Genomic DNA, 13,277 nt, shown 5'->3' with positions numbered 1-13,277 from the left:
GGTCCCGTTTGGGTCGGATAATCAAGACTCTACTGTAATTCCAAAATTGATCCACTGACTAAAATCTGAAAAGACAACGATGAACCATAATCATGAACTTAAAACAATCAGAGCATCCGACCCGTAATGCCCCACCTTCCCAGAAACTATATTAAAACAATAGTATTACTGACTAAGGGACTGCTTCCAAAGCACAATCCTGAATCAATGATGCTTGTTGTCTAAACGGGTCCAAAATCCAAGTCAATGGCCCCTCATAATGGTACTTATCGCCAGTAAAGTAGAACCATGGTATTTCTCACGTTGTGGTAGTAATCAAAAGTAGCGTAGACTCATGGTGTTCCACACATTATGGTACTACTCACAAGTATTGTACTCCATCCGGATTCAGCTTAAGAGCATTGTGTTCACCAAGCCACACTCCCAATTTATGATCCCTCATGGTCCCTTTTAGTTACTTCATATGTCAAGCAGGCAATACCATGGGTTTATTCTACTACCCCCACCCACAGGGAGTTTTGGTCAGTGAATCAAGTTTTTCTGAGCGTTTGCACATCGAGATGGAGATGTCTCAGTCACAGAGTGCTTCTATTATTATTATTATTATTATTATTATTATTATTATTATTATTATTATTATTATAAGGAAGTTTAGTCTTCTGATCTACACTAGTGATGTCATTCTGACCTTCATTTGATTTTATTGAAAATAAAATGTGAGAAAACACAAGATGTATTCCTGACATAACAGTGTAATTTTTATCATTAATAGCCTGATATCACATTAATATCCTGAGTGGGTCAACATCATTAGCTTTTAGTGATTATAGCCTTGACCAAGAACAAATTATCCGTTATCTCTTCCCACACCATTTATGATAAGAGGGAAATGTACACTCACAGCTGACAAATTATATATCACATGCCTTAATAACACCCAGCAGGTCAATATTGACTTCTACGAGATCTTTTAAGTGTCCTAACCAGTGTACTTTGGTTCTGTCAGGTTCCACTGATGATGATGTTTTTTCTTGGTCAATTGCAAGGCGTCCATTCGTGCTGTATCCCCTAGAATTTCATATGCCTTTTCTGACTGAAATTATTTGTTCTGTCAGTGAAGTGGTGGTAATGTTTTAAGAGTAAGTATATCTGGGCAGCCAAGATGTACAATATTTTTTTTTTTCAATAGTACCCCCAATGGAGAGAGAGAGAGAGAGAGGGGGGGGGGGCAGATTTTTTACAATGAGCAAGTAAATTGTCAATTTGACTATCAACTGACAGTGGAAAGGGAAAATGGGACAAACAAAGCAGATATAACTAATATCTTTGCAGGGAAATATTAACTTTTATATAGCATTTTTAAAAAAAAGGCAATTCTTGCCTGTTAAATCTGAAATTTTATTTCCTTGAATTGTCCCACTTGTGATAACCAGCCAATTAATTAAAACAGAATTTTATTTTTTGTGATTTGAGTCTTCTGGCTTCATAATTTGATCGTTCTGAGGATCCCACATACCGTTTCATGCAGAAAGCAGATACATATCACAACTTCGGTGTGCTGCACATGATTTCTCTTCGGCTACGATTATTTTAAAATACTATGTTAGTATACAGCTTTGACAGTATGAAAGAAGCTTCATTTTGACATGTTCTCTGCTTCAATTAATTTCTTTTTCAGTTATATTTTATTATACATTTTCTTTTTCAGTTATAATTACCAGAGATTGTTCATTACAATACACTCCTATGGTAAATAGTCTTTCAGAGTAAATTCTGAAGACGAGTGGTGGTGATTATTGTTTTAAGAGGAAGTACAACTGGGCAACCATCTTCTCTTAACACTAATCAGAAGGCGAAAAAAGGAAGAGGTCCGACCCTTCAAAAAACGATGGTACCAGAGCCCCCGAGCCCTATTTAGCTGCCTTGAAGAGGAGCAGGGATAGTACATAGCCCTGTCTAACTCACTGTTTTATTTCGATGGCTGCTGTGTTTGTGTCTTCGATTTTAAATGATGGTGTACAATTTCAATATCAGTTGGAAATACTGGAATTCATAATTTCAGTACTCCAGACCAATGTCACTGAGGGTACGCATCCCCTACTCCTGTGCAAATGGAAAAGATCTGACACTTGAGATAAAGCTGGTATTTTGCTATTTCAAGTTTATTTTTATTTTGCTAGTGGTTTAACAATGCACTAACACATCAAAAGTTTTCAGCAATGCAAGGATGGAAAAGCACTAGGATTGGGAATGTAGTGGCTGTAGTCTTAATTAATGACTGAACTGCATGGCCAACTCTCTCAGTAAATTTCAAGTTCAAGGAATATTTCTCCAAGTGCTCTAACCACCATTATGGACAGTTATGTTTGATAAATTAATCTTCAATACTGTTTAGTTCTTCTTCTTCTTCTTCTTCTTCTTCTTCTTCTTCTTCTTCTTCTTCTTCTTCTTCTTCTTCTTCCGGTTATCGGGGGTTGGCACTTTGTGTGGATTCGGCCCAGTATTACAACCAACCCTATGTGGAGGGATGTATTCACTACTGCATGTTTTGTGATGGTTTGTAGTGTGATGTGTTGTGTATAAATGAAGATGGTGTATTAAGACAAGCACGAACACCCAGTCCACGAACAGTAGGAACTAACTATTCCCAGTTAAAATCCCTGATCCGGCTAGGAATTGATCCCTAGACCCTCTGAACCAAAGATCCGTATGCTGACCATTCAGAGAATACCGTTTAATTTATAAAAAACATACGTTGTATACACCTACTTTAACACAATATTAAATAACAGCCAGTAAATACTATTTTTCTTTTTGAGTGGCAAAGCACAGTTTCATTCGAGTATGTCAGTTCACAGAACAATAGGATCTGGGATACAGAAAACCCACACATCTAACAGCCGAGACCTCTGAACGATGTGAAGGTGGATGTATGGTGCACTATCAGTGCCCAACGAATTACTGGTTAGATATTTCTTCAGGACATGATTACTTCCGACCATTAAATTCACAGCATATTCGAACCAGTTTTTGCTGAACTGACTGAAGAAGAAAAATGGTATGGCTATTCCCAGCAGGATGATGCGACGGCCCACGTGACGCGTAGCTCTATGTGACAGTCGCAGGAAGTGTTCAACGATGACAAGATCAACAGTAATGACCTATGGTCCCGTTCGTCTGATTTAAGCACATGCAAATTTTATCTACAGGGTACTCAAAGGAAAAGTTTACAGGTATAATTCTGGAACTGCAGAAGAATTAAAAAATCAAAATTAGGAACATTGTGCATTTCATCAGTGTTCATGAACTGCAAGGTGTGTTTCAAAATCTCATAAGATATGAAGCTTGCATCGCAGCTCAAGGAGATAACTTTTAGCATCTTCTGTAAATACTAGTGAGTTCAGTTTCATTTACTAGTTTATTTTCATCCCTCTTCTTTGAGACTACTAAGTCCACTCACCACTGCGGGCACTGCGATCCTATGCCTCGGTACTTCGCTATGAAGTCTCAAATTATACTGCCTGTATTACTCGACCAAGGCAAGTGGATCTGCGGAAAGAATGTGAACTAGTGCTGTGACATTGGCTCAGCGCACCGAAGTACCACATAGTCAGGTTCAACAAACTAGAACAGCACAGAGAGGTGGAAGTGCTGCCTGGCTGAAGTTATTTGAACAAACGTCAGCCATGTTTCCAGTGGTCACATAAGCAAGGGGGCATGGCTGTCGAATGACTAAAAACATTGAAAATATGCATTATAGAATCACTGGTGCAAAATTAAAGACCGTTAGCTCACTGGTCCGGTTAGACGATATGCTGCCTCAACGTTCTTTGACATGCTTGAGAACTTTGAAACTGATTTAGCTAACCCCCATGTATCTGTTTAATTGAAAGAGCAGGCATTGCCCATTTTTGACTTACAGAGAGGTACACAACGCGATAGATCCATGATAACTAGTCTATAACACCACCACTCAAACACAATGATAAAGAAACACTTAACCTGTATGACACTACATGCAAACACAAAATAATTAACCTCTAGATATTTTGAGCTTCCATGTAAAAGCACCTAGGATTCAAACACTTTAAATACGTTGTGGCTACTCTTACCACTACTCTTATACCTTCATATCTTCCACACAATATAAATAACATTTGTTTGAGCGCCAGTTGCTTTTTTTAAGAAAAACAACAAAATTCGGTAGAGCATACCTCTTATATCAATTATCTCAAGGTGTGAGGAGATAAACTCACATATTTGGCAATATACAGGGATATGGATCAGGACAATATTAAATTACTGCTGCATTTTCCACAATTGAGGATTGTACATGGAACTGGAATCACTTATTATAATTAAAAATAAAACTGAGTTTATGACTAAATTTACGTCACAATGAACAATCATTGACGTCTTATATTTAACAAAAGAAATATATCGTGAGATTTGCGGTACAAAGAAAAGGAAAATTTAATCTGAACAAAAAAAACTATTGGCATGAACTTGAAGTGAGATGTGATATCGCCGCTGATTACATTCTTCTTCATGTTATGAATGCATAACATGTCTGATGCTTTAATTACCTGTTGTCTGCATACACCGCTGTTGAACTTGAAATTCTTGGGAAAACCTGTGAGCTGAAGTCGGGAGCCGTCTGCTGTTATCTTCTTATATAACAAGGAGTTGGCCTACATACCATGTACACGTGTAGGGAGCTCCAATGTAATTACGTCCACTCAATATATTATAAGAGATTTGAAAATATTATTGAGACATCTTGTGAAGTCCATCCTCACCAGAAGATGATGTTTCTTTATCAGCATAGTACCCGTCTCTGCTCGGATACAACCACCACTTGTAGACCTCCTCGCTTATTACTTCTTCAAACACAACTCTTAGCTCTGACCATCACACTAAGACCACTTCTTCCATTTTATACATCTGACTGTTACATATGATCTGCACAATATGAACTGAATACTATGAACTGAGTACCTCTCCCTACCGTTGTATCTACTTATATCACCTCGCGATGACGACTCATCTCCCCACTCACTGTTCATCCCTTCCACTTCAACATACAGTAGCTGGCGAATACTGACACTTGGTCGCAATCACGTGTCCACGCACTGATGTCATCAGTCACGCGTTGTCTAAGCGTACCCAAGCGGACCGAGAATGACTATGCCGAATGCGTCACTGGGAAATCTCCTTGCACAGTTAAACATAGCCTCGATTGCAAAATACTATGCCAGCTCATCTAGCCAAAGTTACAAGCCACAGCATGACAATATGAAACCAACAAATCTCACTTACTACAATACAGAATAATTATAAACATATCCACTTAACCTATGATGAAATACAATAATATCCGTGATACCTAATTATTACAGTCTAAATGATGAGAAACAGAATATAAAATCTAATGAATTGGGTTAATAATAATAATAATAATAATAATAATAATAATAATAATAATAATTATAATAAATACTGAATGGAATCTGTAACCCTGTTGTACGGTTACAGAACGCCTCCCTCATGAAATAATCGATTAAATGAATCGATTGATTCATGAAATATATACATAATCACCTGAAATCGAGTACACCATAGATACATGTATAAAAATGCCCTTTACAAATTGGGTACATAGTGTCATCCATCTGGATGTTCGTTGTTACACATATAAAACATTGATCAATTATCATTTTCACTTTGATTATACAGTATTATTTACATACAGATTACATTTCTTTCTCACTTCTGTTGTTTCAAACGTTCATTGAGTGTTCAAAAGTAATTCTCGAAGACATTTTATTATATACACTGTCTCCAAGCACTGGAGTTTATTGCACTGCCGTGCTTCACTTAATATCACAACACACGCTAATTTCACTGAAGTCCTGTTCGCAATGCCAGCTTCATAAAATATGGTGAATTAACATAGTAATGAAAATTAATCAACAAACTCACATGATATATTTCTTAAGATTTCTTATATTGTATGTGCCTACGATATTTCCTTCCTTGTCTTCTAATGAATAAGCACATTTCCCAATCCGTTTCACTACGGTGAAGTATCCCTGATATAACAAGAAAAACTTAGAAAATTGACCAGCTTCTGCTGATGACAGGAGTGGCACTCTGAGTAAAACCTTGTCACCAAGCTCAAATTCATCCAATTTAGTCTTACAAAAATTATCATGCACAATCTTACCGTGTTATCCTTCTTAGGTATAGTAACAAGTGGATTCAAATTACGACTACATGATGGTTCAATTATATTATAATCTAGCATAATGTCAATCTGCTCTTCAACAGCGCTAGCGTATTTTAACGGAATGGGATATTTCGGTCCTACAAAAGTTGAGTTATCAATAACATTAAATTTGTGTTCGTAAAGATGTGTTCTACCAGGCCGGTCACTAAAAACATCACTATGTGATATCAATAATTCACACAATTCGTCCTTCTGACTTTCCGCTAAATTACATTTCTCCACTGTCTCATACAATTCATTTCTAGAATCTCTCTGTAAAGACACATGGCAGACATCAATATTTTTTCTAATATTAGGAATTTCACAAGATCCTTCCGTACTAGAACACACTTTATTCGCACTAATTTCTGACACAACATCATATGGTAAACTGACTTCCCTGCTACTCTTTCCCCAAATAAGATTGACATTACACAGATCAAAATTTAATTTAGCCTTGTGACACGTTAACCAGTCGGTACCTAAAATAACGGCATAAACTAAATTAGGCACAACTAAGCATGGTTGGAAAATACATTCTCCACTTATGTTAATGGGGACAGCTATTTGTTTATTCACTCTATGAGACTTGTTTCCAACAGCTGTTACGATTAACGTATTCCTCACTGGAATTTCCGCTACCTCATACTTCTCTCTCAAAACTTCCTCATACAGCTTGGAATTTACACATGACTTCTCACTACCAGAGTCCAACAAAATCTTAACTTTTCTGCCCCATATCAGCAGTTCAATCGTCGGTGTAACAGTAACACTACTTAAATTATCCTCATTACATAATATAAGATCACTTAACAAATCTTGCCTTATATCTAAATTTAAATTACACTTATAAAATTTATTGTCTACGATTAAGTCGTCACTTAAAACATTTGAATTATTGCTACTTAGGTCACAATCATGTTCACTTACAACTATAGGCTGGTCGACATTGTCATACTTATCTACCTTATACGTGAACTCACCATTTACGGACTGTCTCAGTGACCTGTTTATACAGTCCGTTGCGCGTTTAAAGTACTTGGTTCGGTTACGACTTGTTGGTTACACACCTCAGTCGGCCTCCCCTGTTGCCTATTTCCTCTAGCTTCATGATTATTATTATTATTATGGCCTGTATTCTCCCGCCTCCCAGCTTCTGGCTGATTACCATAATCACGCCTCCCAGTCCTGAAATTTTCCGAACTATTTTGATAATTTCTCTCCCTGTGGAAATTATTATTAGGTCTCTCCTGATATTCTCTTCTGTAGTTACGATTATTCATAGGCCTGTCCTGATTATTAGATTGGTTACCCCTTCCTTCTACATTCCTATTTAGTGTCCTACTATTATTCAAGCTACTACCTAAAGCATCAAAACTTTCCAACAAAATCTCCATTTCCTTAATAGTCTCCACTCTTTGCATACAAACAGCTTCTCTTATTCTATCGGGATAGTGCTTAGCCATAAGTCTAACTATATCAGCCTCAGGTCCAATACATTCTAAATTTCTCCACACCAAAACATGAGCTAAAAAATATTCTGTCATTCTTACACCCTCGTTAGAATTATACCTGCCAAACATAACTCTCTCTCTCTCTCTACTCTGAACACCTTCACTCCAAAATTTAGCCATGAATTTCTCCTTAAATTCAGTTAGACTAGACATCGAGCTTTTATATACTTGAAACCAAGACTTAGTCTCTCCTACGAAAGCATTAGATAAGATCTCCAATATAGTTTCCCAGCTAATAATATTGTCTCTTAATTGAACAGCAAATTTCTTCTCTACTACTCTCATAAATTCCATCGGGTTAAATTCTTTCCCAGAAAACTTAGGTATATCATGATCTCTAGTGATTAAACCATTATTTACAATTATCTCACGTACATTCTTACTATCACGCACTTCTTGCTGGAGTACTCTCTGGCAACTCAGAAATTTTTCTTCCACTGTTTCCTCAGCCTTTTCTTGAATTTTTCTTAATTCCTCCTGTAATTTTTCTTCCGATTCTCTCACCTTCTGTGATAATGATTTTTGTTCACTCTCTAGATCACCTACTTCTCCAAGTTTTCTTTCCACATGTTCTACCCTACTAATACATTTCCTAGTTTCTTGCCCCACTGTATTGGTTATCTTTTCAAACCTTTCTTCTACTAACTCATGGATTTCTCCTTTATTAGCCTCGATCTTGGCGCCTAATTCATCAATCTGTTTGATGCATGTCTCACTAATTTGCTCTATTTCCGTATGGAGATTGCTCCGACCCAATTCCATCTCAGCTCTGATGTCACTACACTCCCTATTTACCTTACTTTCTAAATTATTAATTTGCTTACTTATTTCTAACACCTTATGATCTATCTTATTACTAACATCATCAATCTTCTTATTAATACTATTTATGACATTACTCTGAGCTTCAATTTTCCCACTCATAATATTATTCTGAGATTCAATTTTCTCACTAATGACCGCTTCAATTTTCTCACTCATAATAATATTCTGAGATTCAATTTTCTCACTAATGGCATTATTCTGCTCAGTCATTTTGGACATCAGCAAATTAAATAAACCCAGGTCAATCACCCCTTTACTTTGATCTTGCGTGACAGCGTTTTCCTCACTTTCTACTATTTTCTGACTTTCAGCAGGTCCCAACTTAGTCACCAACTTCCTATTTATGTTACCACCTTGGATTTCCTTGGACACAATAACCTCAGCCTCATCACCTGACTGCATATTGCTATCCTTGTCCATCTTCGGTTTCCTACTAATTTTTCGCGATCTCAAAGCTATTTCCCCTTGCAATTCCTCTGACATTACCCCTTAAATACAAACTTCAACAAAATGACCTTCCTAACATTACTCGGTGAATTTAACATGTGCGTACTCATTAAAAGAACTGATCCATGTATATTGCCATTCAGAAACACTTTTCTGAACCTTTCGAGTCCCACGTTGCTGGCGACACGTTGTGGCTACTCTTACCACTACTCTTATACCTTCATATCTTCCACACAATATAAATAACATTTGTTTGAGCGCCAGTTGCTTTTTTTAAGAAAAACAACAAAATTCGGTAGAGCATACCTCTTATATCAATTATCTCAAGGTGTGAGGTGATAAACTCACATATTTGGCAATATACAGGGATATGGATCAGGACAATATTAAATTACTGCTGCATTTTCCACAATTGAGGATTGTACATGGAACTGGAATCACTTATTATAATTAAAAATAAAACTGAGTTTATGACTAAATTTACGTCACAATGAACAATCATTGACGTCTTATATTTAACAAAAGAAATATATCGTGAGATTTGCGGTACAAAGAAAAGGAAAATTTAATCTGAACAAAAAAAACTATTGGCATGAACTTGAAGTGAGATGTGATATCGCCGCTGATTACATTCTTCTTCATGTTATGAATGCATAACATGTCTGATGCTTTAATTACCTGTTGTCTGCATACACCGCTGTTGAACTTGAAATTCTTGGGAAAACCTGTGAGCTGAAGTCGGGAGCCGTCTGCTGTTATCTTCTTATATAACAAGGAGTTGGCCTACATACCATGTACGCGTGTAGGGAGCTCCAATGTAATTACGTCCACTCAATATATTATAAGAGATTTGAAAATATTATTGAGACATCTTGTGAAGTCCATCCTCACCAGAAGATGATGTTTCTTTATCAGCATAGTACCCGTCTCTGCTCGGATACAACCACCACTTGTAGACCTCCTCGCTTATTACTTCTTCAAACACAACTCTTAGCTCTGACCATCACACTAAGACCACTTCTTCCATTTTATACATCTGACTGTTACATATGATCTGCACAATATGAACTGAATACTATGAACTGAGTACCTCTCCCTACCGTTGTATCTACTTATATCACCTCGCGATGACGACTCATCTCCCCACTCACTGTTCATCCCTTCCACTTCAACATACAGTAGCTGGCGAATACTGACACTTGGTCGCAATCACGTGTCCACGCACTGATGTCATCAGTCACGCGTTGTCTAAGCGTACCCAAGCGGACCGAGAATGACTATGCCGAATGCGTCACTGGGAAATCTCCTTGCACAGTTAAACATAGCCTCGATTGCAAAATACTATGCCAGCTCATCTAGCCAAAGTTACAAGCCACAGCATGACAATATGAAACCAACAAATCTCACTTACTACAATACAGAATAATTATAAACATATCCACTTAACCTATGATGAAATACAATAATATCCGTGATACCTAATTATTACAGTCTAAATGATGAGAAACAGAATATAAAATCTAATGAATCGGGTTAATAATAATAATAATAATAATAATAATAATAATAATAAATACTGAATGGAATCTGTAACCCTGTTGTACGGTTACAGCGTTGTTATCAGTATTGAAAATCACGAAGTACGATCACAAGCAGACTTGAAATAATGATTTCACAACTATTACTTTGAACTCATAACTGTGATCACATACAATCTATGCATGGCCCGCGTTTGTGGCCATATTGCCACTAATCGAAACCTGTCTTAAGATGTGAGTATTGTAGTCGGTCTTGGTTAGTGCTCCAGTTTTTCTCCTTGGCTGACTGTACTGCGATGACGTCATGTTCGTTACTAGTGGTGCTGCGCTCTGCAGGACTCAACTCGCGTTGGTCGGGTAATACTAATAGGTCATATTATTATTATTATTGTTTTGGCCTTATTTTGCCTGACATCAGTCTGTAACTGTCATTACAATGGAACATATAACACACCTGTAAAGCTGAAACTGAATGATGAAAATGGTCTGTAATTTACAAATGTTATGATCTTACCTGCAATTCCACTAAATACAGGTACTTATTAAGATCTTCATTATATCGCTCCACACTTAGTCGGCACAACTCCAACTGTTCCTCTTGTGTTTTAAATCTTGGCGGCATTAGACCATGGATACCCAACTTCTGTCTCTCTTTGAGTGTGAAGGCCAGCCCCTGTAATATTCAATATTTCAATACATAGCACACCAAACATACAAAAACATTGTTACAGGGCAGACAATTGCAGTTGAGCTGCAATGGGAATACAATAAACTGCAGAAGAATCTTCTTCTTGGTATTAATCCTAATTTATTGGGGTCGTCACTTGATGTAGACTTGGCCCAGTTTTACGGCCGAATGCCCTTCCCAATATGTAGCCTATGTGGAGGGATGCATTTGCTTTTGTGTGTTTCTATGGTGGTTAGTAGTCTAGTGTGCTGTGTATATATGAAGAGAAGTGTGCTGAGACAAGCACCCAGTCCCCAAACCAGTGGAATTAACCACACACTGATAAAACCCTCAGCCTGGCTGGGAATTGAACTTGGAGCCCTCTGAATCAAAGACCAGTATGTTGACCATTCAGCCAAGGAGCAAGACTTGCAGAAGAATATTCCTCATATTCAATTCCTTCTCATTATGAGGTTCAATATTTCTACTGCACAATAGAGAAAACTGGCTAACTCAATGAAGCTTGGGGTTAAGAAACTGAGTGTGAAAATTACACATGCTACTGAAGGAAAGGAATAGGATATTCTGGCTCTTTTAAGAATATGGTATTCAAAAAGAAACATTGTGTTCTTCCTTCTTTCCATTATAAATGGCCCAAAACTTTATAAAAATAATCCCAGTGATGGACTACTGTATATTAAGTACATAAGGCATTACTAGACTCAGATCAGGATTCTAGCAGGGCAAATGGACCCTATTGTAGACAAATATGTTTCACTGTGTTAGAATAAACTATTCTTCTCAAGATATGAGGAACCTACATAGCATATTCAAGAAAAATCTTACGCAAGCCTTCAACACTCCTTCCTCCATTTCAGATTAGAAAGTGCACCTTTGAGATACTCTACCTTCCCCTCCAAACTAAAAAAACTAGCAGTTCAAATTATTGCAACAAAACTACAATTTGGTAATGAAAGACCACACGAAAAGTAACATCTTTTACATGATGCAACCTGCGATTGATTCGAGTAAGTTTTCAACTGAATTACATTTTGAGAAGAAATCCTCTCTCAAAATCTATGGAGATTATTCATGTCTCCTCTCTCTGCTGCTCCCTCTTCTGATATTTATCTGTCATTGTGTTTATCCTATTCATGTTCTTGTATTTCTATAAAGAACTTAATCTGTCACTTATTTGTTCCATTACTTGTATGAGTCATCAATTCACCTTTTATTCTAGAGGCTTATGCCATTCATTAATCAGAGAGGCCATTCAACTGTCCATAGAGTGTGGTTCTTCTCTGCATGCGGACCTGCAATTGTTTCAAGTAAATAAGGATGGCAACTGACAATCTCACAGTACTGTTGCAATATTATCAGTCCACCAAGGGATAAACTTTCAGTGGGATCTTGCATTAGAGGATGCCAGTTGTCAGAAGGATTGTTGACATTCAGTAACCCTCTCTACTTTCTTTATGAAAGCATTATCAAGAACTGTTATTATCAATATCAACAATTCACAGCAAAAAGTACTAGTTGTAGTCTATCCTGCACAAGGCATTTTAGGATGCCAGTAAAATCATCATCATCATCATCATCTCCTCCTCCTCCTGGAACAACCTTATCCATGGAGCTTCTAGGACGGGCTATGGATCAATGATCTCCATACACCTCTAGCATCTTCCTGGAGACAAAAGAGATGTGTCAATTCTGGGGTACTCCTTACATCTTTGTTCTGATACTTTAGGCTTTTATTTTGATGAGCTCACCACACATAAAGGCATTTTATACCTAACTGGTAGGTTTCAATGAGGCCGCCCCTAATCTGGAGAACAGACCTCTACTGGAGGACCACCACCCAACTAAAGGAGCCCACCCAAAGCCATTGGCCCCTTTACCGTGTTGGGGTTATTTATCACTGCCCCACACTCACAGTTGAGTCACTGGCTGAATGGCCTACTCCATCGCAAAACAGATAACCCTGGCCAGACAACAGCCAGGCAGAATATGATCCAATC

At 37.4% G+C, this 13,277-nt stretch overlaps 1 protein-coding gene across 1 annotated transcript in view; it reads right to left on the bottom strand.

The window, feature by feature from the left end:
• Positions 1 to 13,277, bottom strand: part of LOC136858670 (NADP-dependent malic enzyme) — a 206,374-nt gene that overhangs the window by 175,249 nt on the left and 17,848 nt on the right. The window contains exon 3 of the mRNA XM_067138386.2: positions 11,107 to 11,265. Within this exon, the coding sequence (XP_066994487.2) occupies positions 11,107 to 11,265 (159 nt within the window). The remainder of the gene's footprint in view (positions 1 to 11,106; positions 11,266 to 13,277) is intronic.

This window comes from Anabrus simplex, chromosome 1 (assembly GCF_040414725.1).
Source record: "Anabrus simplex isolate iqAnaSimp1 chromosome 1, ASM4041472v1, whole genome shotgun sequence".
Taxonomy (NCBI): domain Eukaryota; kingdom Metazoa; phylum Arthropoda; class Insecta; order Orthoptera; family Tettigoniidae; genus Anabrus; species Anabrus simplex.
This window is presented reverse-complemented; position numbering and strand designations above follow the sequence as displayed.